Here is a 15,855-nt window from a genome sequence, read left to right on the forward strand (position 1 = left end):
ATTGAAGCATACTAATGCTTTACCCAATTTGCGTACCTTCAGGTAGCCAGATCAGGGCTCATTGAAAACTAAGGTCAGAGGACCAAATCGAATGAGATTTTGCAGAGCAAAGTCAAGGAAAGTCTTTTCTCTTGATCCTTTACTCTATATTCTAACACTCTCTGTGTGACAACCATGTCTTAGCCTAGTCAGCATGACTTGGATATTTGCGATCATTAGTGATTAATCATGATGGTGAGGAAAGACATCCTGTTTAATCTATTGTGGTCAAATATTATCCATATGCTCCATTTGATGACAGGTATATAAATTTTCATTGATGCATACTAGTAACTTTATTAAAGTTGCATACCTCCAAGTTGCTTTATGTACGTCTAATCCAGTGCTTCTGAATGCTGTCTAATACTCCACTGTGTGAATCCACCACATTTTACCCATCTACATCTTTCAGAGATACCACAATTTCTTCCAACTCTTTTGTTCAAAAACTTTTAAAGCAAATAAACAGACAACCTATATCTACTGCAAAACTGAGAATACTCTACAGCTAACATCTCATTATTACTTAAAATTATCTTAAATAGAAAACTGAGAAGTCTGTCTCTTGCAGTTCTGAGGCTTATTAATTGAAAGCCGGGCAGGAGAAAAGAGCAATTCTGTCTCTGATGACATAGTGATCATCAGTTCATGTAACCCAGTCCTAAGCTCTTCAGCTTTTTAATGAACCCAGAGATTAGTTTTGGGACAGCCCAATCAGTGAGAGGTGGAGGACTTTTGCTAGGAAATCTGGGACATGGATATTTTTCTGTCCTTTAGGGCAGTAGAGCCGCAGCAGCCATTCTGCCACCACGAGGGAAGCAAGTCAGGATGATGCTGATACCATGAAAAGTAGTGCGTGGAAAATGAAATATACCAGGTCTTGATTCAGGCCAACCCTGAAGCCCATCCTACTTCTGGAACTTTCAGTTATGTGAGTCAGTAAATCTCCTTTACTGTTTAAGCTACTATGAGTCTTCTGCTACATGCAAGAAAAAAATATCCTAAATGATGTAGATAGGTATTATTATCCCTATTTTACAAATGAGAGAAAACTGAGGCTCAGAGGGGTGAGTAAATTTGTTCAAGGTCACACAAGTTTCCATTTAATAAAGTTCATAAAGCTTTACGTGAACTACCATTGATAATATTTATTTTCAGGTCATTTATCTGTGAATGTGGTTGATAAAGTGAAAGTGCTAAAACTGGAATTCCTGGTCTCAGAGTCCCAGCCCTAGATCCTTCTCTTCTAGACTTGTTTTCAGGCCACATGTTCAGTGGCAATTGTTTGGCTTCCTGAGAAAGCTTCAGTGGGCTCTGTCAGTGCTGGTTCAAGTAGCAACAGCTACAGGGCAGTCTCACTCAGGAGACGCATGAATGTGCATTGGGGTTGTGAAAGGCAAGCAAAAGGAATTGCATCTAATTGCCCAACACATCAACAGTCAACACTGATAGACCCTGTTGTTAAGCAAACACTTATTATCTTTGTAAATAACAGGGAAGAATAGTTAGAACAAATCACCAATGAGCACCAAATCTTAATTTCCAATAGATTTTACATTATAATTTTTTTTCATAAATGTGGATGCAATCTGTGGTTTTCTGTCTTTCCAACACACACACACACACACACCCAAACACACACACACACCCACACACACACACACACACACCTCCTGCCTAGATTGTTCATTTTTTGGTCATCACAATCCACCCCTAGAGGTCAGTCAGCTATGCTCTCAGAGGCGTGACAGGCCTGGAGGTCTGAAACTAAGGTGCCCAGGAGTCCCCACCCCAGAGCTTTCTCTGGGCTCTCTGGTGATCATACAGTTTTGTTCTGCCAATCAGTTTAGCTTAACGTTTACAGCAGTGGGTTGCATGATACAATCTAACAGGAAATTATGATAATCTGGCTCTAGTGATTTAGTAATGTCTTGGTTTTCTAGGACTGCCCTAACAAAGTACCCCAAACTGGATGACTTAAAACAACAGAAATGTATTCTCTCAAATGTAGGAGGCAAGAAGTCCAAAATCAGGTGTCAGCAGGGCTGGTTCCTTCTGAAGGCTCTGAGGGCAAATCCATTCCACTTCTTGCTCCTCGCTTCTGGTGGCTGCCGACAGTCCTTGGTGCTCCTTGGCTTGTAGACGCATCACTCCAAACTCTGCCTCACCTTCGTGTGGCTTTCTTCTTTGTGTGTGTCTGTATTCCTGTATCCAAATTTAACCTCTTCTAATAAGGACACCAGTCATATTGGATTTAGGGCCCCTGCTTATCCAGCATGACTTCATTTTAACTTTATTACATCTGCAAATACCCTATTTCCAAATTAGGCCATATTCACAGGTTCCAGTGGACATGAATTTTGGGGGGACACTCTTCAACCCAGTACAGGTGATTACCACTCATTGTGTTTTCCCAGGTCATTAATAGGAATTCTTGTTCTCAGATACTCCTTTGTAAACCGTTCCTTCCTACCTTCCCTTAATAATATTTCATGAGCACTGATCAAGGGTGCAAGGGGTACAAACTTGGAAAAAGTTGGGTTTCAATTCTTGAAGACCTCACAGTCCGGGGCCAGGGCCAGGGATAAGATCATTTGCCCTTATCATATTGGCAGAAAGTAAAAACAATAACACCAGTTTTGCTTAGGAACTCTCACACATCGTTGACAGAAATGTAAATTGTTACAATACTTTTGGAAAGTAATCTGACAATATATTAGATTGAACCTTCTGAAATTACCATTTCTTTAGGTTAAAGTGGTTGAATATCAACAGTTTCATATGATTCAACTTAATACATTGAAAACACATATAGAAGGATACAGGGCAAGTTGGTTGTGTAGGGAGGTGTGGAATTTAGTTAGTCCTCTAGAGCAACTGGTAAATAGCCAGGAACAACTGCTGAATAATTTGGAACAACTGTTTGGGGGACATCCATGACCAGACACACATCATACTTCAGTCTGGAATGGGTGGAAGGGCTGAGATCACAGCACAGAACTAAGAAATGGAAATGTCCTCATATAGATCGTGGTGGTAAATGCATAGCTATGTGATTATATCAGGAATCATTGATTGTTTACTTAGGATGGATTGTATGATGTGTGAATAAAACTGTTTAAAAAATCAAAAGAGGGATACAAGTGCTGGAGAAAATGTGGAAAGAGGGATGTATCTATTCACTGTTGGTGGAGAAGTAGAATGGTGCAGCCCATCTGGAGGGCAGTATGGTGGTGCCACAGGAAGGTAGGTATGGGGTTGCCATGTGATCCTGCAACCCTGTTATTGGGTATATACTTGGAAGACAAAGTAGGGATATGAATGGACGTTTGTGCACTGGTGTTTATGGCAGCAGTATTCATGATTTTCAATGGATGGAGGTGGCCTAAGGGTGCATCGACTGATAAATGGAATGGTGAACTGTAGAGTATACATAAAATGGAATATTGAATGGGGGCAAGAAGGAATGAAGTGGTGAGGCATGCAACTAGGTGAATGGACCTTGAGGACAGTATGTTGAGTGAAATAAGCCAGAAACAAAAGACAAACATTATAATGCCTCACTAATATGGACTAGCTATAATGTGTAAACTCTGAGAATTGAATTTGAGAGCATAGGTTAACAGGGGAAGTTCTAGTGTTAAGGTTCCTAGACTGTGAGCTCTTATAGCAGTCACATCTGTTTATGAATTGTAATGGTTATTTCTAAATTCTGAAATGCTGAGCAGTTTGTGTATAACCTGGTCATTCCCTGTAGCTTCAGGTATCTGTGTGACACCTGAGACTCAGAGCCAGAATTCAGAAGCTATGAATGTCAGTATTACCCCATACAGCAACTGTTAAAGAATCTGAAAAAGAGACCAGACTTCAATCAGAGATATGAATGAAATGAACTGGGTAAGGACTAAAGTAAATCAGACTAAAAGATAAAGGATGATATTGACTGTGTATTAAAACTTCAACTTCTGTGTGAGACCAAAGGAAGAGATGTTTATTTGGTGTAAAATCTACGTCTTCTGTAGCACACTATATAATTTAACTTGTAAGTTCAGTTTATTCAAACACCTTAATTACATGGAACCTTGAATAGGAAGTAGGATCTATTTGGTTTGTACAGGTTAGCGTGAAGCCCCGATACATCCCATAGTAATTTGGGCAGAGAATAAAAAGTATTTGCAAGCCCTCTTGAGGGACTGGGGAAAAATCTGGAAATATTAAACTTTCCCACCTGGGGAATTCCTGATATTCTTGCCAGCATTGGGGAATACTAGTTTAGTAGGCTGAGCCCTCGATCTTGGGGCTTGCCCTTATGAAGCTTGTTACTGCAAAAGAGAGGGTAAGCCTACTTATAATTGTGCCTAACAGTAACCCCCAGAGAATCTCTTTTGTTGCTCAGATATGCCTCTCTCTCAGGCCAACTCAGCAGGTGGATCTGCTGCCTTCCCCTCTATGTCGGACATGACTCCCAGGAGTGTAATTCTACCTGGCAACATGGGATATGAGTCCCAGGGATGAGCCTGGACCTGGCATCATAAGATTGAGAAAGACTTCTGGACCAAAAGTGGGAAGAGAAATGAATCAAAATAAAGTTTCAGTGACTGAGAGATTTCAAATATAGTCAAGAGATCATTCTGGAGGTTATTCTTATGCATTATATAGATACCCCTTTTTAATTTGTAGAGTGTTAGAATAGCTAGAAGGAAATAACTGAAACTGTTGAACTGCAATCCTGTATCTTTGATTCTTGAAGATGATCATATAACCATAATAGCTTTTATGGGGTGACTGTGTGATTGTGAAAACCTTGTGGCTCACACTCCCTTTATCCAGTGTATGGACAGTAAAAAAATGGGGACAAAAAATAAATGCATAATAAGGGGGAGGAGGGGATGGGTGTTCTTTTTTCTTTCATTTTTCTTTTATTCTTATTTTTTGGAGTAATGAAAATGTTCAAAAATTGATTGTGGTGATGATTTCACAACTATATGATGATACTGTGAACAATTGTACATTTTGGATGATTGTATGGGATGTGAATATATCTCAATAAAATTGCATAAAAAAGGAAGAAAAAAAAAAACAACACATACTCTTTGACCCCAAAATCTCATTTTTGAAACTCTAGCCTATGGAAATAGAGGCATTAGAATGTAAAGCAACTCAGATAAGGAAACTTATTGTAGCATTGTTGACAGTGACAGAGTAAAACAAAACTAAAAACAACCTCAACACTGGGGAATAAATTATTGTTTATCCAAATTATGGAATACTTTCTATCAGCTAGGTAAGTAATGAGTTATATCTATATCTGTTTACTTGGAAAGAGGTCCATCATGTTAAACCAGAAAAAAAAAAGATGCAGAGTGTCATCCTTAGAATGATCCCATTTTTGTAACAACGAGAGGAAAAAGTCCCTCTCTATGTCTGACTGATTATGGAGAAGGAAGTGGAAAAGTAAATATTGCAGAGGTAACATTGATTACCTCAAGGAGTGGGTGATGGAGAAGGTTAAGGGAAAGTTTATAAATTCTTTTTTTTAATTCATTTTTATTGAGATATATTCACATACCATGCAGTCATACAAATATAAATTCTTTATACACCTTTGCATTGATTCTCTGTTTACTGTGACTGTCAAGGATCAGGCTAGGGATTGGGGGTATACAACCGATTTAGACAGCATGGGGTTCTTGGGTCTGACCCAGGGCCGGTGGAGAGGTCACAAAATTGTTGCTGGGAGCTGGCGTTTACTGAGCATTTACCACATGCCTGTACTCGTCTAAGGACTTGATATTTATTAACTCATTTTGTTCTTTAAGAAGATACTTAATTTTTGTAATGACTCTGGGGTTAAGTACTATTCCTATCCCCATCTTGCAAATGGGTGAACTGAGGCAGAGAGATTTCCTAACTTGCTCAAAACTACACCAGGAGAAAGTGGCAGGTGCAGGCTTCAACCAAGGCAGGCTAAAACCAGAGGCTTCTTGGCGCATCACTTTATTCCATCTGTCTTCGCAGAGGCCTGAAGGCTTGATGTTGCAGGGCTGTCATCAGGTGGGGTGCCCCAGAAGCAGAAACGCTCACTTGTACCTAAGGGAGTCTATGAAGGAGTCACAGGGTTAGTGATCCTTGCATTGGCCAGTGAAAGGTGAGTGGGTGTTAGCCCGGTTCGTCATTAAGACTCTGGGTGCAGCTACAGCAGCACCTGGCAGAGCTCCGATGCAGGCTTTTACTGTTGGAAGCCTCTCCTCTCTCAGCGGCCCCACCCCAATCCCACGCAGACATTTCTAGGAACCTGATTTTCCAGCCCGCGACCCCTCCCGGAGGGAATCCCACCCCTGGGGGAAGCCCCGCCCTCTCCTAGGATCCGCCTTAAATCCCAGCCCGAGCCCGCTACTACGCGGTTGCAGCCATCTTCTCTAAGTCTTGCAACTAGCAGACTCTTGTAAGTTGACATCCACCCCCCGCCTCCTTTTTTCCTACTGATTTTCTAGACTCCCTTGTTCCGCAGCGTTTGCGCGTTGCTTCCCTGCTTGTTGTTTTGAATAACCTGTGGGGCTCATCTTGCACTCGGAGGAAACCTGGAAGCTAGATGTACGGATGCCTCCGTCACTTCGAGGCTCTTAGAGAGGTCGGAGACAAATGCTGGAGCAAAGGGCAACGGCTGGCTGCATTCGAGCCCACCCCGTACCTGCCTGCACCTGGGGAACGGGCTAGCCAAGGAATTTGAGAGACAGCACAGCAGGAATAAGGGGCAGAGTTTTGGGCGGGGGTGGTGGTGGTGGTGGTTAACGGATACGTGTACGGATGGAGTGGGGCGAGGGGCTTGGGAGCCAGGGGCGAGTGTGCAGGGCACCCGGCGCGCCTTGCTCAGGTGGGTGGGACTCTTCCCGAATCCACCTCTGCAGCCGTGCCCCTGCCAGGGGAGCTTCTGGGCTCAGGGCGAGTGCGGAATTCTCAGCAGTTGTCTTTTGGGGAAGAGGAATAAGAAGGAACAGCCGGGCTGCAGATTCAACCGCTCCTCTTGCAATACGAAAGTGTCCTGTCCGGTCTACATATGCCCCTCTCCTGCGGGCACCCGTCCCGGGAACCGAGTGAAATCGGCAGCCGCTGCGGCCTTGTTTTGCAGCTGAGTCAGTAGTGGGGGAGGCGCTGCTCCGAGGGAACTGGGTGAAAACAGAATGTCCCGGCCCGAGAGCTCAGGGCAGCTCTGGGTGTTAACGTGCAGGAAAGTTTAAACCCAAACAAATCCTTGATTTTCTCCTTGGAGCCATGGAAAGGGGCGCCACCCTGTGGTTTCCAGGTGTTCCTGAGGATTCGTTGCTTTATCCATCTGAAAGTTCTTTGTATTTGAAACTTTTTTTCTTAACGATCCGCTTCACCGGAGGCGAGAAACTGGGAATATTTTCCTGCCCGGCAGCACTCTGTTTGGTGTCTCCAGAGAAACCCTAGAGGTGGCTGGGGAGAATTTGCGGAACCTTTTACAATTTTCCTTGTCTTGGAAATTTCTTTCAGCCTCAGTTTTCTCATCTGTACACTGGCAATGATAATAATGCCTTATAGGACAGTTATGATAATAAAATTAGATGATGCATATGAAGTGCTTAGCATAACACCAGAAACATGGTAAATACTAAATAGCTGTGGTTGATGTTAAATGATAATGGGTGGACCCTGCTGTCGGACTTCACTGCAATGGCTAGGGAGCCATAAGAATCCAGTCACTTCATGGCAGTTAACTATGTGTTCACTGTATTCTAGGGGCTTCAGGATGGTTCGTGCTAAGAGCTGGACCCTGAAAAAGCACTTTGAAGGCCTCCCTACTAATAGTGACTTTGAGTTGAAGACCACTGAGCTCCCACCCTTAAAAAATGGAGGTAAGTCATACCCACGATTTCAGAGTTGGAAGAGACTGACTGTATTGGTTAGACTTTGCTGCATAACAAACTACCCCAAAACTTGGTGGCCAAACAACAACTGTTTATTAGTTCACAATTCTATGGGTTGGCAGTTTCGGCTGGGCTAAGCTGGGCGTTTTCTCTGTAGGTCTCATTTTGGCTGGATGGCAGCTCTAGGTTGGGCCTCACTCGCATGCCTGGTTGTTAGCAGGCTTTCTGCCAAGGTGCATGCCCCAGTTCTCTCCTATGTGACCTTTTGGTAGGTTAGTTTGACCTTGTTTTCACAGTGGTCTCATGCAACTAGTGTAGCAGGAGTTAGCAAGCTCCAATTGTACAAGCACTTCTCAAGCCTCTGTTTGTGTCATGTTTGCTAATATCCCACTAGACAAAGCAAGACACACAGCCAAACCCAGGTTCAAGGGGTGGAGAAACAGACATCTTAAAGGGAGGAGTGGCAAAAAGGCCAGCACACAAGATAGGAGGTGTCTTGCCATTTTGCAATCCACCAGAGAGACTTTTCAAAGTTGTTTGTATGAAGCCTGGATGTCTCACCAGACATCTGCTTTCTTGATTATTGAAATTCGTGCTTGAGTGCAGTACTTTGCATGATTGTGACCAGTCAACAGAGAGGATGTCCTCTCTGTCTTGGTGAGCCTGATGATGACAGTGAGCTTAGCCCTGCCCACCAGCCCTGTGCAAAGAGCTCAGACTATGTGTGTGAGCAGACAAAGAGGGAAAAGTCCCAGTCCTTCACTGAGGAGCCTCCCATCCACTTGGGGAAAGTGGAGACAAGAGAAACCTAAAAGAATTCTAAGGGAGGGCAACACACCCCATGACATGTTTGGAGATTAGTTTAGTGGAGCAGCTTAGTGATATGTAGGTTAAGACATTATGTGGGTAAGCTTTTGAGAAAACAGGAAGCAATCAAGTGGCATGACAAAGTTATCACCCTATCTGAATTGTGATGGCCAGAACTCAGATTCCAAATTCCAGAGAATGTGTGCATGAGAGCCACAACAGCAAAATGAATATTCTTTAATGCTAACTGGGGCTGGTAATGAAATCTTATGTGAGCATGGTAACATAATAGTTACAGATGTGGTCTTGGGTATGTTACTTAACCTAAGCTTAAATTCGTCATTGATAAAATGGAAATAAAAATTGAATATCTCATAGGGTTGTTGAGACCATCATATGAAATAATCCACATAAAGCATAGAATGAGTGCTGAACTAATCATCATCATCACCATCATCATTCTGGTGAACTGGGCTGAACCAAATATGAGAGCCCTTCTTGTCTCTTCAATAGAAAGTACAGATGAGAAGCCAGCCCTGTGGCCGAAAGACTATCTATTTTATCTAGAATGCCCAAACAACAAAGGCATCAAGACTTGAATTTCTAACTGGCTGTGGAATGCTTTATTTTGCAGAGGTCCTGCTTGAAGCTTTGTTCCTCACCGTGGATCCTTACATGAGGTATTATTTTTCTCCTAAAAATCCTTCTTTTGTGTCGGACCCTATTTTGAAGTAGTTCAAAATTTAAAGCATCCAACTGATTCAAAACTTTTCCTTCTGCTTTTCCCAGTATGTTAGTGGTGGGATTAATGGATGTTTATCTTTTGCAGGCAAATGTCTAAGAAGTTCAGAGAGGAAGTATCCTGGCCCCTTTATTTTATGTCTATCTCTATCTCCTGTGCACAATTGGCCTTTAATTGCTCACCATAAGTGTTCCCAGAATATTTAAAAGGAAAAAGAAGCCAAGCTCCAATTTGTCCATTTCACTAATGGCAAATATTTGGGTAGAGGGAGATGCTAAGACTAAAAATCAGATTCTCTTGCTTTCCATCTAACTGTATTTTAACTTCAGTAATCTGCAGTTAATTCAAATGTGTGTCCTCAAATAGCAAACAACCCAGAAAGGGGAGAAAATAATAGCCTTATGGTCAGCCAACTCCTCAATAATTGTTTGCCTAGGTAAATAATAGAGCTGTCATTCTTTTAAATAATTTTTTCATAGCTCATTAATAAAGATTCAAATCTAAAGTGAAAAATAGTTTAAAATGTTAACAAGCATCCCTTTTTGTATGGCTAGCATCTTAGGTAATAAGTACCAGTGGTACCTGGGTTATATTTTAAAAGTTATTGGTAGAAACTCATCCACAATTGGACTGATGGTATGATCATCAAGTTCATTTTACATAAAAAATACTACCAAGAGTGCTTCTGTGGGGTCATAGAGCAGAATTGCCTCTAACAGTTTCCTCCTACATTTCACCCAGTTGTGATGCCCTTGTCTGTGTTCCATTTCCACATACACACTCCCCTGGCAGGGGGAGTTTTCTATTTGGCTTTAAACTCTCTAGTTTTTCCTATGTGCTCTTATGTATTAAGAATGGATTTTTTTTTTTCAGACTGCTATCCAAAAAACTGAAGGAGGGTGATGCAATGATGGGGCAGCAAGTGGCCAGGTAGTTATTTCCATTTGTCCCAGCTCTTGTAAAACATGTCTCCTCTTTACCCTCCTACTGGGCCCTGTTTATTTCCATTATTCCTGCAATTTCTTCAGCCTGCTGGGTTCACTGTCTGTTTGATGTTTGAAGCAAACTGGGAAATCCTGCCCTCTTCCTGAATAATTAGGAGGAAGAGAAGGATATGAAATTGTCATCATTTCAGGTTCACTTTGCTACCCTTAGTTTTTTTTCCCATGCATGTCTTTATTTTATTACTCATCTAAACATACACTGGATAAAGGGGGTGTCAGTCACAAGGTTTTTACAATCACAAGGTCACAAGAAAAAAGCTATACTGTTATACAATCATTATCAAAGATCAAGGCTATTGGCTTACAGTTCAGCAATTTCAGGTATTTCCTTCTGGCTATTCTAATACACTAGAAACTAAAAAGAAATATCTATATAATGATTCAGTAGTCATAATCATTTGTTAAATCCTAACTTCTCAGTTACAACTTCTCCCTGTCATCTGATCCTTCTCTCAATCTTTAGGGATATCTGGACCCTTACTTTTAAGTATTAAAAAATGGTATCCGTCCAGTTCATGATTATTGTAAAAATTAAAATAAACAAAAATTTATTTCTTGGAAACTGAAAGCTTCTCCATCATCTGAATCTTTATAGATGACTATTATTAATATTAATATTATTAATATATTATTAACTCAAATGTAGTTGAGTGCACATACTAATATTTATAGTTTTTGAAATGGGATTACATACCTTTCAACATGTTGCTTTTCTCATTTAACAATATGTCATGGGTTTCTTTTGTTGACAGTATATAAATATATGACGTAGTTTTTAATGGCTGCAAATTGTTCCTTTGTATTCCATTATTTTACTAATCTACTACTGATAACAATTGTTTCCAATTTTTTTTTCTACTACAAATAATTCCTCAAGGAACATGTGTGTATCTGTATGTGCATGCCATGCCTATGTATTCTTTGCCCATTTGGGTGAGTATTGCTTCACATTAAATTTCCAGAAGTATAAATTCTAGGTCAAAGGAGATACACATTTTAAATTTGGATAGATGATGACAAATTGCACTTCAAAATCATTGTACAGTATCTACTCCCACCAAAAGCAGATGGAAGGGCCTGTTTCACTCATTCCTATGCCCACTGCTTACCTTCAATCATAGTAATCTGAGATGAATGGTGATACTTCAGTTTAATTTGCATTTAGTTTAATTTCCTTTTCATTAATTATTAGTGATGTTGAGATTGTTTTTGTAAGTTAACCATGAATTTGTATGTTGCTTTCTTTTGTGGATTATGTATTTATGTCTTTCGCCCTTTATCATTAGGTTTTTATATAAAAGAAGCATCTTTTATATTGCTTTGTAAAAGCTTCTTATATGTTAGGGGTTGTTTCGGTTTGCTAAAGCTGCTGGAATGCAAAATACCAGACGTGGATTGGCTTTTACAATGGGGATTTATTAGTTCACAAATTTACAGTTCTAAGGTCATGAAAATGTCCAAATTAAGGCATCAAGAGGCAGATACCTTCTGTGAGGAAAGGCCAGTGGCATCCCGGGTTCCTCTGTCACATGGTGACCTCTGCTGGTGCTTCTCTCCCGGCTTCTAGTTTCAAAATGCCTTCTCCAAAATGTCTCTGGCTTCTGTCTCAGCTCCTGGGGGGTCCTTGCTTGCTTCTCCTGGGGGCAAGCTCTGGGTGTCATCGCTTAGCTTCTCTCCTGGTTCTGGTTTCAACAGCTGTCTCCAAAATGTCTCTGGGCATTTTTTCTTTAAGCGTCTCTGAGCTCTCTTCAAAAATGTCTCTGCCTTTTATCCTCTCATAGAGGATGCCAGTAAACTAATTAAACTAATTAAGACCCACCTTGAATCAAAAGGTCCCACCCACAAATTGAGAATATCTTCTTGACCAAAAGGGGGATGCAAAATGAGACGAAGTAGTTTCAGTGGCTGAGAGATTTCAAATAGAGTCAAGAGGTCACTCTGGTGGACATTCTTACGCACTATATAGATAACACCTCTTAGGTTTTAATGTGTTGAAAGAGCTAGAAGTAAATACCTGAAACTATCAAACTCCAACCCAGCAGTCTGGACTCCTGAAGACAATTATATAATAATGTAGATTACAAGGGGTGACAGTGTGATTGTGAAGACCCTGTGGATCACACTCCCTTTATCTAGTGTATGGATGAGTGGAGGAATGGGGATAAAAACTAAAGGACAAATGGGGTGGGATGGGGGGATGATTTGGGTGTTCTTTTTCCACTTTTATTTTTTATTCTGATTCCAATTCTTTCTGATGTAAGGAAAATGTTCAGAAATAGATTGTGGTGATGAATGCATAACTATGTTATCATACTGTGGACAGTGGATTGTATACCATGGATGATTGTATGGTGTGTGAATGTATTTCAATAAAACTGAATTAAAAAAAAAAAAGGCCCCCCTCACAATTAGGTGGGTCATATCTCCATGGAAACAACCTAATCAAAAGATCCCTCCCACAATAGGTCTGCCCTCAAAAGAGTGCATTAAAAGAACGTAATCTTTTATGGGGTACATAAGAGATTCAAACCAACACAGGGGTATTAATGTTACAAATATTTGGATCTTTCTCCTTTGTCCAATCATTGTTTAAAAATTCATTATTTCCTTCTAAAGCCTTATCAGAGGTAACTTTAGCATCCATATTTCTACTGACAGTCTCTTCAAAGCAGTCTAGGCTTTTTCTATCAAGTGCCTCACAATTCTTCCAAGCTTTTACCCATTAACCAATTTCGAAGCCATTTCCACATTTTTTAGGTATTTGTCATAGCAGCACCCCACTCTCTGGAATTGAAAAGTCTTAGTTTCCTGGCTCCTATGACAAATACCACAGAATGCTTGGGCTTAACAACAGGAATTTATTGGCTCACAGTTCACAGGCTAGAAGGCTGGCTTCCTCCCGGGGTTGGTAGTGTTTTGGCTGGCTGGCAATCTTTGAGATCCATGGTGAAGTCCTTTCCTTTCTCCTTCAGGTTCTGCTGACTACCAGGTTTTTCTTCTGCACATGGCTTTCCCTTCATAAAACCTTCAGTAAGAGGACCAAGGTCCAACTCATTCGGTTGGGCCACACCTTAACTAAAAATAACATCTTCAAAAGGTCCTATTTACAATGGCTTCACACCCACATGAATGGATTAAGATTAAGAACGTTTTTTTGGGGGTACATAATTCAACCTACGAAATTCCCCAAGCACAAGATATGCCTCTCCATTTATTCATTTTATCTTATGTCCCATAAACAGTTTCTTCGTATAGGTAAATACATTTCTTGCTAGTAATCAAAGAAATGAACATGTATTTGTATTTGCTGAGTTGGCAACAATTTTGTAAAAGATAATACCCAGTTTTGGAGATGATGAGATGGTACATTCATACACTGATGGTGGAAGCAGAAACTGATATAACCTTCTAGAAAGTAATTTGGCAATATGCAGCAAGAGTTACAAATGTTTTAGTACTCTTTTACCTAGTAATTCCATTTATCAAACTACTGCCTAAAGAAATAATAAGTTCATATTTATGAATATTAATTGATTTGTAATTCAAATTAGGAAAAATACCAGAAATAACTTACATGTAATAATAGGGGAGTAATAAATTTATTACAGTTTTTGAAGAATTTCTACTAACATGGAAAAAAGTCTAAGCTATACAGACTGGTATAATATTGAGAGAGAAAACTATATACAAAATTATTTCAATTATATAAATACATATAATATGTATTTTTAAATATATCACTAGGATTGCTATAAAATACACCAAAATGTTAACGGAAGTTATCTTTGTATTGTGGGATTAGGACTAATATTTTTACTTTCTATGTTTTAAATTTCCTACAAAGAACATGTGTTATATAACTTTATGATCTAGGGGAAGACAGTAAAAAATGGTAAGAGTGGGAGAAGATAAAAGAAAAGGAATCAGTAAATGAAAGAGAAATGGAGCAGCTTAGAGAGGGCAGTGAGAAGCTGGGAGAGATTGGTATCCTGGAAACTAATGGGGAAAGAGTTTTGTGTGATCAAGTGTTGAATAGAGTAGTGTTTTAGTTTCCTATGCTGCTCAAGCATATACTGTGAAATGGGTTGTGTTACAGTTTTGAGGCTGTGAAAATGTCCAAATCAAGGCATCATCGAGTGATACTTTCTTCCCGAAGACTGGCTGCCAGTGACCCTTGCCTCCTCTGCAGTACAGCACATGGTGGTGTCTGCTGGTTTCTCCCGTCTTTCTTGGCTGTAAAAGAAAGAAAAGGGAGGAGGTAGGGAGAGGATGGGGCTAGAACATGGTAGAATTCAGCATATTTAAATGCTTAGGGAAAGGGATAATAGAGAGGAAAATGTTAAAGATTCAGGAGAAAGAAGACTAGGATGGAGGGCGGCCCCTAAAGAACAGAAAAGGCTGGTACCCAGTGCACTTTCAGTCAGAGGACAGATGCATCTTAGACAGAAGAGATGAGGACAGGGCTGCTGGACCAGTTGAGAGAGCTCCTCTCTGATGGCCCCTATTTCTTCCAAGGAGGAGGAGAGGCCAATGGCTAAGAATAAAGATGGAGAGATGTAGTAGAGTATTTAACAATCATGGACTGTCAACCTCAGTGCCCTTTTGTGAACACAACACACAGCATCCCTTGAATGGGAAGAAGTTTCACATCTTAATGTGCTTTATTTTTCAGAGTTGTGGAAAGTAAAAACTCAGCCTATCCAACAGGAACTATAGTACTGGCTCATTCAGGCTGGACAACGCATTCCATTTCTGATGGGAAAGGGCTGGAAAAGCTGCTCGCAGAGTGGCCAGACACGTTACCAGTATCTTTAGCTCTGGGGACAATTGGCATGCCAGGGTAAGTTTCATGAATACATTTCTTTTGTTTGAATACTTGACATTCTGATTTTCTAAAATGGTTTGTCCAGAACTTGGTCAACATAAAGAGATTTGAGCCATTATAGGCTTAGGGGCTGATTGGAGTAGATGGTAGGACTAAGAAAGGAAGCAGGATGGGCTACAGTTAGCCTTGGGACTGAAGGAAAGAGGGAAAATCTGATCAGAGAGCTCCAGGCACATGGAGATAGCAATGACAGTGAGATGCAACATGGGTCATGATCCCTTCTGGGCAGCTGGCAAATGGTAGCACAAAGGAACCAGCTCCTCCTGTCCCTGGGGTGATCTTGGTTTCACTCATATTTGCCTCCAGTTCAGAGTTAAAGAAGGGAAAGTAGGTTCAATCTAGCTTGGGCTTTCTTAACTATCTGTCCTTCCTCACCCTTTCTCTATACACATCTGAGTTGTACAATCACTCAGCTTGGGACAGATCTAAAATACTCAAGCTTACCTTGACCTTGTCCCTCAGGAAGACTCCTTGTTTATCCTGTGCCCA

The 15,855-nt window shown here is 40.7% G+C and overlaps 1 protein-coding gene across 2 annotated transcripts in view; it reads left to right on the plus strand.

The window, feature by feature from the left end:
• Positions 1-6,366: 6,366 nt before the first annotated feature.
• Positions 6,367-15,855, plus strand: part of PTGR1 (prostaglandin reductase 1) — a 38,005-nt gene continuing 28,516 nt past the window's right edge. For both annotated transcript variants that reach the window (XM_037798029.1, XM_037798030.1), the window contains exons 1-5: positions 6,367-6,484; positions 7,801-7,916; positions 9,370-9,415; positions 10,351-10,407; positions 15,154-15,321. In XM_037798029.1, coding sequence (XP_037653957.1) covers positions 7,811-7,916; positions 9,370-9,415; positions 10,351-10,407; positions 15,154-15,321 — 377 coding nt within the window. In that variant the 5' untranslated portion in view covers positions 6,367-6,484; positions 7,801-7,810. The remainder of the gene's footprint in view (positions 6,485-7,800; positions 7,917-9,369; positions 9,416-10,350; positions 10,408-15,153; positions 15,322-15,855) is intronic.

The sequence above is a fragment of the Choloepus didactylus genome, chromosome 10 (assembly GCF_015220235.1).
Source record: "Choloepus didactylus isolate mChoDid1 chromosome 10, mChoDid1.pri, whole genome shotgun sequence".
NCBI classification, from domain to species: domain Eukaryota; kingdom Metazoa; phylum Chordata; class Mammalia; order Pilosa; family Megalonychidae; genus Choloepus; species Choloepus didactylus.